General features: G+C 43.0%; 1 protein-coding gene across 2 annotated transcripts; it reads right to left on the reverse strand.

Moving 5' to 3' along the window:
• Positions 1-183: 183 nt before the first annotated feature.
• LOC121572162 (erythropoietin) lies at positions 184-12,169 on the reverse strand. Of its 2 annotated transcripts, none has more exons than XM_041884096.2 (5): positions 12,070-12,169; positions 3,470-3,600; positions 3,204-3,290; positions 2,835-2,999; positions 184-1,731 (listed from the first exon to the last, which is right to left on the reverse strand). In XM_041884096.2, the coding sequence occupies exons 1-5, from the start codon at positions 12,083-12,085 to the stop codon at positions 1,576-1,578; spliced, it is 555 nt and encodes a 184-aa protein (XP_041740030.2). In that variant the 5' UTR covers positions 12,086-12,169; the 3' UTR covers positions 184-1,575. The 2 variants fall into 2 exon arrangements, with proteins under 2 accessions (XP_041740030.2, XP_045081521.1); XM_045225586.1 differs by lacking the exon at positions 12,070-12,169 and adding an exon at positions 11,593-12,049.
• Between the last annotated feature and the right edge of the window lie 2,689 nt (positions 12,170-14,858).

Genomic DNA, 14,858 nt, shown 5'->3' on the forward strand with positions numbered 1-14,858 from the left:
GTTAGAGCTAGGGTTAGTTGAAATGTTACTTGTAGTCTGTAGATAGTCCATCTGCAGATGCTCTACACACTATCCAAATAAAGTGTTACCCATGGCTTTCTTTCCACACCACAGATATATCTACAGGAGACAGGACAACAAAAGAGACGCAATTATCACACAAACAGACAAACTTCCTCTTGCCTTTTTCGTCATCCATCCTTTTATTTTATTTAAGAATAATATTTTGTATTTAAATACCAAATGGCACTGTGATAGAGGGGACAAAACGACTGAAACAAACAGGAGAAAAACATGTACAAACATCCGTTCAAACATCTGCACCGTGACTGGAAGACGTTCAAACAGGAAGCAAAACAACACAGGAGAACAAAATGAATCCCGAAATTGAAAGCATCCACAACGTCAGCGACTCCAAAGGTTCCCAGGATTTGGGTTGATTGGCTGCTGGTTGAATGACGGAGAAAGACAGACAGGCATGCAGGATGTTCATCATAAGAACCAATCAATATTTTTCCTGGCAGTCTTGCTATCTGCGTCAAAGCTCTAGTTGAGCCCTGGTCTGCATAAGCTAGACACACTGATAATCATCGCATAGCTTCAGAGTTCTCGTGTAAGCCCTTTCTTCCTCTCAATCTTTTCCTCCTTCAACCCGACTAGTCCATTCAATAGGGTTATAAGAGTTGTATAAAACTGTCATTCACACAGATACTTTCTCACACACACAGTACATACATACATACAAACACACTGATCATTTATTCTATGAAGGGTAACAGACAGTAGTGAATGGTTGGATATTGACGTATACAAATATCTTTACAACATCAATGTTCAGTGGTGTTATATAGTGATTATGATTAACCGCTAGTGCCCGACTGTGGTCTCTAGCTCCTAGTTACAGTATATATCTCAGAATACTATAGCCATGACAGTGAGTGGAGCTTAAAAGTAGAAATATAAATAAGTCATTACAAAAGCAATATAAAATTCATTCAAGGACACTAATAGACAGCAGTTGGAAAAGTGTTGTGTGTTAAGAATGAGGCAGGCGGTGATGTTTGAAGAGTTTGTGGTACAGGCTGGTCTCCTCATCCTGGACTTTGATAGGCAGTCAATGCTGTCAGTCAGGTACAGTGGAGTATAACTCCAACAAGGTGCCATCATGTGCAATCCACGTGGACTGTGCAGTGCTTGTCGACGAGAACTCACAGTCCATGCTAAAACACACAGGCACACATACACACAGAGACACACACACACAGACACACACATACACACACACAGTACTGAAGAGCTGTAGAGCAGTGCATTCTATGGGCCCCATTCATTGGTGACTTCTTCATTACATACCTCCCTCATGTCCATATTCAAGGTGCTACCTGCTCTTGTCCTTTTAAAAGTCCAATAGGAACTGTTCTGTCCACATAGCTTCATTCCCTCCTGTGAGGATCTGGTCCACACACTCTCCTCTTTTAGACTTCTACCTGGCAACAAGCAGGGTCAATAGTGTCAGAGCCCGCCCCCTGCCAGAAGGAGCTCCAATCAGTTCAGCCCTGCCTCGGAGAGCCCCAATCAGCTGCTACCCTGGTGGCAGACAGGTGCGTTGGACAGCAAGAGGTGCACCTTGCCTCGCAGGAAGTTGACGTGGACCTGGAGGAGCTCTGAGGCAGACGACACCCGCCATGTCTCCTCACCTCCAGCCACTCCCCCTGCTGGAGGGGTGTACTCCTGACAGGAAGACAACAAACAGAGATGTGAAGGATCCAAGAGAAATCTTAATGTTATCCTAGTGCCTTCAAACTCAACTCTGGAACCCGAAGCCAGTTCCACTGCATTTTTTCATTGTTCCCCTCTAATCAGGCACTGATTTAGACTTGGGACACCAGGTGGTTATAATGAATTATCAGGTACAACAGAAAACCAGCAGGCTCCGGATCTCGTAGGGTAAGAGTTGAATACCCATGTCCTAGTGCTTGGGAAGTGAACAGGCTGGAGATTAGTTGACTAATCCAAAGTGTAATTTGACACAAAGATCCAGACAATTCAGCAAGCAGGGGTCTATATATATATATTTTTATAGTTACTTCATTTTTGTAATCTGTTTACGTAATCCCTGTTACATGTAATCCATTACTACCTAACCCTGATGTGTATATCAGCAGTAGGCCTATTTCACCAGGGTACAAGCCTTGGGCGATGTTTGTTTGATGTCTCTACTATGAAACCTCTCCAGTGGCCCTTGAGCCTGAATGTACAGATGGAGTGACTGGAGCTCCGTTTGTCTTTCCATGGCCTTGGCATGTACCCAGTGAACTCTGCCTGCCTGTCAGTGATCTCACTGGTGGATGCAAGTGTGGTTGTTGTCATTTCCGCTACTATCTAAAAACCAGCCCCACTGGCGAGGGATTTCTTAGAATTTCTCAGACACGTCAGTTCCTTACAGTCAGTATGACACAACCATACAGCCCCCCTTCCCAATTTCCCCTCTTCCCCTCTTCCCCCCTTCCCTCCACAAGCAAGCTCTAGTAGTAACTGAGTCACTCAGGTTAAACCTTGCGTGTCTGTAGGAATGCATCTGCCTGGACAGGGCCAAAAGTGAACTAAAGATAGCGAACATTCCTATTCTTGTCTCCAATAGCAACTTCCATAAGTAATTCAATAATAACTACAATGGCGTGATGGTAATTACAGCACTGATTGATTACCTGTTCACCTGTTTGCCTGACAGTTAATTTACCTCAATATTCACCACTCTGTCCTCATGCCACAACCTCACTCTGCCATTGACCCAAGCTTGCCCTTTGAACCCTGACCTCTGTGACCTGGCTCACCTGGATGTTGAGGCTGAGCAGCACCTGTCCGATGCTGAAGATGTTTCTGAGGCTGTTGTCTATGTGGCTGTGCAGCGCTGTGTCGGTGGCGGTGGCTCGTAGCGAGCCGATGGCCTGGTTTAACAGCCACAGGCCAGACTGTACCTCCTGAGCTTGCTCCAGTGCCTACAGAAACACACAGAGATAGACATAGTTCACCAGTTGACCAGATCCATGTGATTTAGGTTAAAACCTCAATGGCCAAACTCTCTCTCTATATGACTCTACAATGGGATAACAGGATATATTGCTGATTTGATAATGGTAAAGCACATTCTTAAGCAGATTGATTCTTAGGGAGAGAGAGAGGTTGAGACTGTTGTTACTCACATTTTTCCTCTCCCAGACGTTGAAGTCTACTTTGGTTTGGGGAACAGTGACGGGCTCTGGAAGACCACGTCCTTCTTTACATGCCAGCTGAGATCAGAGGGGCATGGATGAAGAAGAGAAACAGGGCAAGGAAACATGGATAGATTAGAAGACAGCTGGAGACGTGTGAGATGAAATGTAACTATTACTATGACTATCTCTGTAAATAGCACCAGCTCATGGCCATCAAGAGACCAGACCAGACGTCGGTGTGGTATGTGTCTCACCATGGCTGCCTCAGCGTCTCTGGCCTCTTCAATGAAGTGTTTTAGGACCCGCAGGTCACAGATCGGACGCAGGGGGTTAGATAGCCCTGGTTTGGTCCACTCCAACAGCATCAGCAGAATGGCAAAGAGTCCTACACACACACACACACACACACACACACACACACAAACACACAGGGGCTTCAGCAAACACACTCTCATAACAAATTATAAACAATATGTAGCCTAACACCCATAAACAATATGGCAAACGTTATCTAAGGGGTAGGGGCTAAGGGTGGATTTGAGCTTGGGTGACTAACTACGTATCGACTGCATGGGTCTGTATACACTTGGTGGGTCAAATGCAATTATGAACTGGCACTAGTATTGGTATATGGTGGAGGCATTGTGATGGTCTGGGGGTGCTTTGGTGGTGGTAAAGTGGGAGATTTGTCACTCCATGCCATACCCTGTGGACGGCGCTTGATTGGAGCCAATTTCCTCCTACAACAGGACAATGACCATAAGCACAGCTCCAAACTATGCAATAACTATTTAGGGAAGAAGCAGTCAGCTGGTATTCTGTCTATAATGGAGTGGCCAGCACAGTCACCGGATCTCAACCCTATTGAGCTGTTGTGGGAGCAGCTTGCCCATCAAGCCAATCCAACTTGTGGGAGGTGCTTCAGGAAGCATGGGGTGAAATCTCTTCAGATTACCTCAACAAATTGACAACTACAATGCCAAAAGTCTGCAAGGCTGTAATTGCTGCAAATGGAGGATCCTTTGACGAAAGCAAAGTTTCAAGGAAACAATTATTATTTCAATTAAAAATCATTATTTCTAACCTTGCAATGACTACATTTCCTATTCATTTAGCTATATTTCCTATTCAAACTCATTTCATGTATGTTTTCATGGAAAACAAGGACATTTCTAAGTTCCACAAACTTTTGAACGGCAGTGTATATATGAATATATAATTGATAGCCGTGACTAGGCATTTAAACTCAGTGGCGTGTATTCCTGGATGCCAAGGGAAGACAGGCTTCCCCCAAAAAATGGACCAAGAAGAAATGACAAAAACATGTAAAATAATGTATCTTTTGTCTCTGTGTTCTCATAATTTTCCTTCACTTCGCAAGAGGCTGAATATATTTCACCGGAAAAAGCATCAGAGCGAGCGAAACGGTGGCTAGCTAGCTAAAATTGTCCATTTCCTAAATTAGCCATGGATGGAGATAGGGATTTGGACTTTACTCAATTCTCCGTACTGGCCAATTATTATAACGGTGATTCTGATCAACCATAAATATGAATTTATGAATATGAATGTATGAACATTGTACCCCTGGACTGAGAGGATGGAAGTTCAATATGTAACTAGATGTACAGTGCATTCAGAACGTATTCAGACCCCTTTACTTTTTTCACATTTTGTTACGTTACAGCCTTATTCTAAAATGGATTACATACATTTTTTCCTCATCAATCTACACACAATACCCCATAATGACCAAGCGAAAACAGGTTTTTAGACATTTTTGCAAATTCATTACAAATAAAAAACAGAAATACCTTAGTTACATAAGTATTCAGACCCTTTGCTATGAGACTCAAAATTCAACTCAGGGCCATTCTGTTTCCTTTGATCATCCTTGAGATGTTTCTACAATTTGATTGAAGTCCACCTGTGGTAAATTCAATTGATTGGACATGATTTGGAAAGGCACACACCTGTCTATATAAGGTCCCACAGTTGACAGTGCATGTCAGAGCAGAAACCAAGCCATGAGGTCGAAGGAATTGTCCGTAGAGCTCCGAGAAAGGATGTGTTGAGGCACTGATCTGGGAAAGGGTACCAAAAAATGTCTGCTGCATTGAAGGTCCCCAAGAACACAGTGACTCAGAGGCCTCCATCATTCTTAAATGGAAGAAGTTTGGAACCACCAAGACTCTTCCTAGAGCTGGCCGTCCAGCCAAACTGAGCAATCGGAGGAGAAGGGCCTTGGTCAGGGAGGTGACCAAGTACCCGATGGTCACTCTGACAGAGCTCCAGAGTTCCTCTGTGGAGATGGGAGAACCTTCCAAAAGGACAACCATCTTTGAAGCACTCCATCAATCAGGCCTTTATGGTAGAGTGGCCAGATGGAAGCCACTCCTCAGTTAAAGGCAGTAAAAAGCCCACTTGGTCTGATGAAACCAAGATTGAACTCTTTGGCCTGAATGCCAAGCGTCACGTCCGGAGGAAACCTGGCACCATCCCTACGGTGAAGCATGATGGTGGCAGCATCATGCTGTGGGGATGTTTTTCAGCGGCAGGGACTGGGATACTCAAGGCTGTAATCGCTGCCAAAGGCGCTTCAACAAAGTACTGAGTAAACGGTCTGAATACTTATGTAAATGTGATATTTCCGTTTTTAATTTTTTATACAATAATTTTCTACAAACCTGTTTTTGCTTTGTCATTCTGGGGTATTGTGTGTACTTTGTTGATGAGGGGGAATTTTTTTTTTTTTTTAATCAATTTTAGAATAAGTCTGTAATGTAACAAAATGTGGAAAAAGTCAAGGGGTCTGAATACTTTCCGAATGCACTGTAGAAGGCTAATGTTAACTACCTAATGTTGCCCATGAAAGGAAGTTAGGCTAACGAGCAAGCATTTTAGCCAGGAGCCTAGGACAACAAAAAATAAAAGTGGATACTGTGACAGAGTCATAGACCATTTCGTCAACATGAAAGAGAGGAAGATGACATTGGCGTTTCTCTGCAAGTAGGGTGAGTCAACATGTTTTTTCTACTTGCACTAACACACACACACACACACACACACACATATCAGAACCATGGACAGTCAGATCATATTTAGTTTATGTTGATTGGACTAAATCGTCTTTTGGTATCTTTTAGTTGTCACTGTATTAGACTAAGCATAGGTGATTTGATGATTTGTTGAAATGTTGAAGTTGCAATGGTGTTGGAATAGTGGAGGCAGTTCCTGTTTTCTTTGTGACTTGCGGTAACTCTCCGTGGTTCTAAATCAAATGTCGGAAACATTAACTTGCTTGACCATGCTGTAGGTTATGTAGGGTAACTGTTTGTTACATGCAATATGCTTTTGTGGACATCACCAGACAGAAGTTGCTCTCCGGTTTTGTGATGAAACAAAGGTGTGGTTGAATTTATTCTGCCACTGTGTCTTCTTATTGTCTTAGCCTTAGGCCTATATATCACGATCGCAAGGCATATGAACTAACAGGTTATAGAGCAAACAAAGCAATTATCACAACACACAAGTTGTAATCTGGCTTTTGTTTCTGGCTTGGCTGTGATTTCACCCATGCACCGCTACTGTTTAAACTACAGTATCATTAAATAAATGCCATTGACTTGGAGCTATGCTTGCCTATGCATGTGAGTGTCATCCTCTTTCTACCCAGCCCTCTCTGGTTCTATTCATCTTTTCCAATTCTGTCTATATCCCTCTATCACAAGTCAAGCCATGTTCCCTGTCTCCCATCATCTGTAGCATCCCCTCCTCCATCTCCTTGCCCCCACATTTTGAGCCCATCCCCTAGTCCTTTGCAAACCCCTCTGAACCTATGAGGAACACACTAACCAGTCACACAAGTTAGTGCTCAGTCAACCACATCCTTTGACATCTGAACTGTTCTTTCCTGCTGTGCCACAGACTGGGCCTCTGAGGACACTGTACTGTGGCAATGCTCGCCACAGCTTGCTTCTCCAGACAAACTACCGGTAGTACTGTTCTATTCAGTTGATTTCATTCACACTGTAGAAGTATAACTATTTGAATTGGGAGTTACTTGGTACAACTGACTTGCAAGCAACGCAATGGGTCTAGCTTATTTGTGATCCGTCATCCAGAACATGACATCAGATGTGGTCCTGGACACACACAGAGTGGCTAGCATTCCATGAGGATCCATGTTAATCAGGTAGCACCATGCTACTGTACACAGCACATAACAGTGCTTTTGTGGAAATCTGCTGTCTATGTATTACTGAACTTCACGCATAATGGGGTCATGCGTGTTCTTAGAGTGTGGGAGATTTGTGGTATTTCTAGTGACAGCCTGGTAAAAATGGGCTCAACAGGCCTTTCCATACATTCAGTCTTGCACTGCAGGCATTTCTCCTAGTGCCAACTGTTCCATATTAATAGTGGTAACCCCTATGGGTTACACTGACAGCTCAATGGAGTTGTTCCACTGCTGCAGGTCATTTGGCCATCCTGCTGAATGAGCTCTTTCACTGCATCCTGACTGTGTGACGCAGTAAGATGCTACGGATTACAGACAGCCCTACCATGCTGCCTCATGCCAGGTCAGACACTGGAAGCCTCCACAGCTGTTTCCCAGGAACCATTTTGTTGTGGTTTTTCTCCCAATTTTAGCCAATGATTTGGGTTTAGGCGGTTTAAACATAGAAAGTTGGCTTATCAAGCAAGATATCAGTTTTGAGCAATGAATGAGTATAAGTGACCTGTGTTCCACCAGATGATGTGCTGCGTAGCCCATTTATGTTTTTTTACTGATTAATATTTACCAGAGTTTGGCTGTGGGACGGCTGGAGCCCCTTTGTATTAAGAGACAGGGATTCACAGAGATAACCTTCTGCCCCCTCTTGCAACCTGACGCATAGGATGCTTCACCCTGACTCATAGGATTCTTCACCCTGACTCATAGGATGCTTCACCCTGACTCATAGGATGCTTCACCCTGACTCATAGGATGCTTCACCCTGACTCATAGGATGCTTCACCCTGACTCATAGGATGTGTTTGTGTGTACAGCTCCAGACCATTCCACTTTGTAGGCTACCAACCCTGGGGGCTTCTCAAATAACCTCTTTATGTTGTCTGTCTGTGTTGTCCAACTGTGCCACAATTGAGCCAGCTATAAGCACTGGCTTATCTGCGTCAGCTCTCCATTTGACTCCATCCACCCCCTCACCACATACTGGAACCTCACATTGGCCCTGTGGAGATGAGAAACTAAGCCTTTATTCAGTCCAAAGTCCAAAGCCGCAGCGATGACAGTCCGGCAGTCCATTGTGACATAGCTACGCAGCTCTGAGACCACTTCCTCGTCCTATTAAAATGCGGGTAGGTCAAAATAATGACAAACTTTTGCTAACACATGATTGAGGTCCCTGGGTTGCTGATTTGCCTGTGCGGGGGTCCGTGGGCAAGAAAAGGTTGAAGACCCCTGTTCTAGAACACTGTTGTGGTCTCTGATAAGCACTTAAGCCAGCAGCAGCAGTAGTGTGTGTGTGTGTGCGTGCGTGCGTGTGTGTGTGTGTGTGTGTGTGTGTGTGTGCACACGCATGCGGGGGTGTCTGTGTGTGTGAAGTATAAAGATAAACCAATGCAGTATACACATATGTTTAACCCCTTCCAGGTACTTAGGGAGTAATGACACAATGTAATGACAGGACAAACTAAAGTATGGATTGCACTATAACCTTGCACCTCATTCCATTCTGAGAGGTTGTGGGTGAAAGCAACATAACTGACCTCATAACTCACTCTCAGACTCTCTCACTGAGTGACTCTGCAATGCTGACTCTTCAATGGCAGCTACGAGCTGAGCAAAGGGACTCTGAGTCCAGGAAGTTGGCCAAATTTAAAGGTAACAGGACCAGTGCCAACAGCATCAAATGCCAAGATTTGACTTCTATTTTTTGCCTTTCTATGGTCTAGTTCTGTGCTGTGGACTGATTATGCACCTTGGCAAGCACTAGACTTAAAGTGTGGCAGATTAATCTCCCAAAGGTCACCTAGCTGTCACTTCAATCAACTCTTGACATTTAATCATTCAAATGACTTCTACATGATCTTTGTTTATTCTCAAGGTGAACTCAGCACTTAAATCCAATTGGGAAGAGTGACAGAGAAATGATATATAACGACAAACTACACTGGCAGCCTTTTCTCTTACACTCAAAGTCTAAGATTAATGCACTAACTGTAAATCGCTCTGGATAAGAGCATCTGCAAAATGACTAAAATACTTTTTTTAAATTGTAAATGAAAGTGCAACGTTGTGAGTAATCAGCAAGCAGGTCACACTGATATGTCATAATTTCCTGTGAGGAACCCCAATGTAATGCAAAGTCAAAGGGTGGAATCCTGAGCTTCCTCTGTGGAAATCCATTTTCTGCTAAATAATCCTTTGAGAAATGTAAAGTCATCCCATTCTAACATTAATCAGCATTAACTAGAAGCCTGACTTCCTCACTGCCTCAACATTGCAGAGTCATGCTACAGTTAACTAACAGGAAACATATCCATCTCCTTATTCATGGTAAGTAAATAGCCTTGTCAGAGCCAGAACGGCACATAGGGCAGGAGCCTCTCTCTCCTGTTAGCGTGAGGCATCTTGATGTACAAGCACACCCTCTGGACAGGACGTCAGTATATCGCAGGGCAGGGCCTTACCCCCAATCCATCAGCTCAACCTTCCAATCTCAGAGAGGACACTGTAACCACAAGGCCACTGAGTTGGTTGGTACTCATGGTATGGTCAAGGGTAAAATAGTACTGACATGTACATTTGTTAACCATGAGGCTTTTGATAATCTTGAGTGGCCTTTTCTATTCAAAACTTTGGATGCCATGCTCATCCCCAGAATCCTTTCACGTGTCTGTTTTCAAAGGATGGAGCTAAGAACATTAACAACTTCATAGTTAAGAACCCTATAACAACATGGGGAAAAAATGTAATGGATTCTACAAGAACCAATATCACTCCCTAAAAACACACCCCTATGGAACAATCCTTGGATAGCTTTTCAGAATTCACTGATAAATTGGCCTGGAAAACTAAAGGCACAGAAACCATAAATTATATGGTAATAGGAAATACATTTATTTCCATGAAAGTATTCAAAAGCATTTTTGGGCTGATCAATGTAGACATGTTCAAATATATGCAACTTCAAAGTTTAATATCACGAAATTTTGACCTGAAAGTTTTTGGATACGTTTTTGTGTCAGAAACAGATTCTCATATGATTGGTAAGATTGACAAAACCTTGCAGAGAGCCTCTCCAACTGACAATCTCTTAAAATCTATTTCTAAACTATTGAAACAAAATTACAGTCAACAAATGTAGGCTTAATCCAGTATAAACTAATGTATAAAATGTATCATAAAAATAGACAAAATTCACAAATTCTACGGCACAATGGCAGAGTCATGTCTTAAGTGTAAAACGAACAATGACTCAACAATTCATGCCTTCTCGGGGTGCTATAAAGTCCAAAAGTCATGGGCAGAGTTAGAATGCTGGCTTTCAGAAGTTTTACAATATAAATGTACTTTTTATCTGTCTATCTGCATATTTCAAGACATGGCATAGCCTATGAGGTTCGGTGAGATACCCAATGGGTTGGACAATATTAATTTCGTCACTTATATTGAAGAAGCTATTACTTAAATGCTGGAAGTCAAATGATACCCCAAGGTTAAGACAATGGAATAATCAAATGCTTTATTATTTAAATATTGAAAAGAAAATCTGTCTACAGACAGAAACAACATAACACAATTTGAAGTCATATTAACTGTTATCACAATGAGACTGTCTTGACAAATGTATTGGAATTAGTTATTTTTCCCAAATTATTTTCTTAGTGATCCCCAATCAAATGCAACATGGTAATTGTACCAGCATGCAGCTTCAAATCCAATACTGAAACGTGTGTGGCTCAGGGAGACCCGTGCGTAATGCGCTCCACTGAGCTGGATCCGCCGGGATAAAGCTCCTCCATGCTTCGCCTCATTAGGCTATTAATTCGGAGACTTTACGCACCCCAGTTGAGCCCTTCGCTGTGTCAAAACCTCTATGTGAAAATAAACTAATTTTACTGTAATACACTTCCAGTAGCTCACTGCTCACATCATGTGGACATTATGTGGAAACCCTAATTTGGAAACCAAAATTAAAACGTTCCTCTGTGGTTTTGAGGGCGCGACAGGAATTGGACAAAAATCGAAATGCTCACAAAACACTTACACATTGCTTGGGCTATATAGCTAATTATTATTCCGAAAATGTGGATATAATAGCCTATTTCGTTTATAACATACCAAGTAATTAGAAAACGGTCTTACCTCTAATTGAATTGTGGAACATTTGCAAAGCAGTGCGGCATCGTTTAAACACATTGCGCGAAATGATCAAATATGTTCACACACTCCTCAACAGGTATTGCAAAGGGCATCGGTCGATTTAATCCCAATCATGCCCAGTGTACTTGTCCGCATTCTCCAGATGCTGAATGTGGAGAGTTTAGTGCTGCGTGCATCTCCCAGTCAGAGCTAAAAACAGTAGCCTCCGGCTCCTCAGCAGAGCAACGATATATCAGGCTTTGTTCGCATCACTGATTTTGGCAACCTGCTAAAACTGTTATTTACCTCCCCTCCGCAATGTGATAAGACGATACATCCGATAGGGATGAGCACACACTCTTTACGCACCAACACAGACAAGAGCGATAAACCATCAACTCAGGTCGTTCTTTGCCAAACCATGAAAATATTCAACCCCAGGAGGAAAAAACTAAAGCATTAGGACTACTAGTTACTCACTGGGTGGTAACTCCATATCGGAATCCGCATAGTCCCTCACAGGATCCTCGATGTTTCGCGCATTTCGCCTATATACACCATTAATTGCAACTGAAGCGCTTTTATGGATTTGTCCCTGGGTTTGCACTTATCCGGTAGGTGTTTCTACAACTGATCCGTTAGATTTTTGTTATTGATGACAATGAAAATAAAGTTGCATTGTCCTGTGATGACTATCTGAACGACTTCCGCTGTTATGGGTCAAATGTTTTCTTTTATTGTCATCCAAATAATATCCATGTTTTCAAACAATAGTCCCCAAATGTAGCCTAAATGATGTCTCAAAAAAGCAAGCAAGGACTTCCTATTCACTCATTATCTATGAATAATCCGCTGTACACGCTTTCCACTTGGCTGACTACAATTTCTACAGAAATTACATCGTAAACAATGGATCAAATATTCCTAACTTTTGATTCACTGGAAACAGTGACATCCTTTGTAATCCTGGTATGCAAGTGTGCCAGAAGTGCCGGTGTGCCATGATGCCATGGAGCTTCACCAAAGTAATATCCGTTATTTTCCTTTTGATGGCATTTCTCAGAGGCCTTTAGTGTGAACATCTTACAGTTTTGTTGAGACGCCGACAACCCCCACCCAGTTTTGTTGACGCAAGGGTCGTCTCCCCGGCTTGTAGCCTGCTGTCTGGGAGACACAGCCATGCGTGGCGGGGGTGGGGAGGCTTTCCTGGGGCCCTCCGAGGTCACTGTCCTGCACGTTCACAGCAGCAGCAGGTGACACATCAGCACAATGGGGAACCAATGTCTTGCTCTCAGATCTAGAAGAAGACCCCCTCTTCAGTCAATTAACATGGACATGGTCAACATCAACAACATCCCCCCAATTTCAATAACAAAAATACAATGTTGAATCAACGTGGAATAAATTGGTGGCATTTTTTGTTGATTTCATGTTAAATTCACATTAGTTGACCAAATGTAAATCAAAACTATAAGTTGAACTGATGTCTGTGCCCAGTGGATTGTGTGCACTGTAAAACACTATTTAATCATTTTCCAAACATTCACGTAACCTTGCATAAGACATGTGGACTTGTGTTGGCTCCCCTAAGTTAAAGCCTAGGCTTCAGCTCTGTGGGATAACATTGTTTTCAGTTGCATATAGGCTATGACCCTGATTTGATACCCAGACCATCACATAAGGAGATCCAAATAGTTTATTCCTGGTTTGGACTTCAGTTATTCAATACATCCTTTTACCTAAACCCTGATTTAATAAGGCTATTATCAATTAAGGAGTTGAATTAAGAATCTGTAATTACATTTAGGTTGTTGCTCAGAAGGAAACCTATACTTTTTTGACATACTTTGACATATAGTACTTGGCTCACATCCAAATGAACTAGTCTGACAGCTGGAAAAGGTTCAGGTATTCAGCATCTGTATGGATCATTTGGGAACAAAGTTTATTTTGGCAAAAACATTTAAGACGTGATACAATGATAATAACGTTCCATAACATATAGGCTAGTATGCCACTTGAAACACAACAGTAGCCCATGTCTACTTGTAGTCGCATACAGTGCATTCGGAAAGTATTCAGACCCCTTGACTTTTTCCACATTTTGTTACCTTACAGCCTTATTCTCAAATGGATTAAATTGTTTTTTCTCCCTCATGAATCTACACACAATAACCCATAATGACAAAGCAAAAACAGGTTTTTAGAAATGTTTACACAAAAAAACAACAACAACGGAAATATTACATTTACATAAGTATTCAGACCCAGTACTCAGTACTTTGTTGAAGCACCTTTGGCAGCGATTACAGCCTCGAATCTTCTTGGGTATGATGTTACAAGCTTGGCACACCTGTACTTGGGGAGTTTCTCACATTATTCTATGCAGATCCTCTCAAGCTCTGTCAGGTTGGATGGGGAGCGTCGCTGCACAGCTATTTTCAGGTCTCTCCAGAGATGTTAGTTCGTATTCAAGTCCGGGCTCTGGCTGGGCCACTCAAGGACATTCAGAGACTTGTCCCGAAGCCACTCCTGTGTTGTCTTGGCTGTGTGCTTAGGGTCGTTGTCCTGTTGGAAGGTGAACCTGAGCGCTCTGGAGCAAGTTTTCATCAAGGATCTCTCTGTACTTCGCTCCGTTCATCTTTCCCTCGATCCTGACTAGTCTCCCAGTCCCTGCCCCTGAAAAACATCCCCACAGCATGATGCTGCCACCACCATGCTTCACCGTAGGGATGGTGCCAGGTTTCCTCCAGACGTGACGCTTGGCATTCAGGCCAAATAGTTCAATCTTGGTTTCATCAAACCAGAGAATCTTGTTTCTCATGGTCTGAGAGTCCTTTAGGTGCCTTTTGGCAAATTCCAAGCGGGCTGTCATGTGCCTTTTACTGAAGAGTGGCTTCCGTCTGGCCACTCTACCATAAAGGCCTGATTGGTGGAGTGCTGCAGAGATGGTTGTCCTTCTGGAAGGTTCACCCATCTCCACAGAGGAACTCTGGAGCTCTGTCAGAGTGACCATTGGGTTCTTGGTCACCTCCCTGACCAAGGCCCTCCTCCCCCGATTGCTCAGTTTGGCCAGGCGGGCCAACTCTAGGAAGAGTCTTGGTGGTTCCAAACTTTTTCCATTTAAGAATGATGAAGGCCACTATGTTCTTGGGGACCTTTTGGTACCCTTCCTAAGATCTGTGCCTCGACACAATCCTGTCTCGGAGCTCTACGGACAATTCCTTCAACCTCATGGCTTGGTTTTTGCTCTGACATGCACTGTCAAC

Source organism: Coregonus clupeaformis, chromosome 16 (genome assembly GCF_020615455.1).
Source record: "Coregonus clupeaformis isolate EN_2021a chromosome 16, ASM2061545v1, whole genome shotgun sequence".
Classification (NCBI taxonomy): domain Eukaryota; kingdom Metazoa; phylum Chordata; class Actinopteri; order Salmoniformes; family Salmonidae; genus Coregonus; species Coregonus clupeaformis.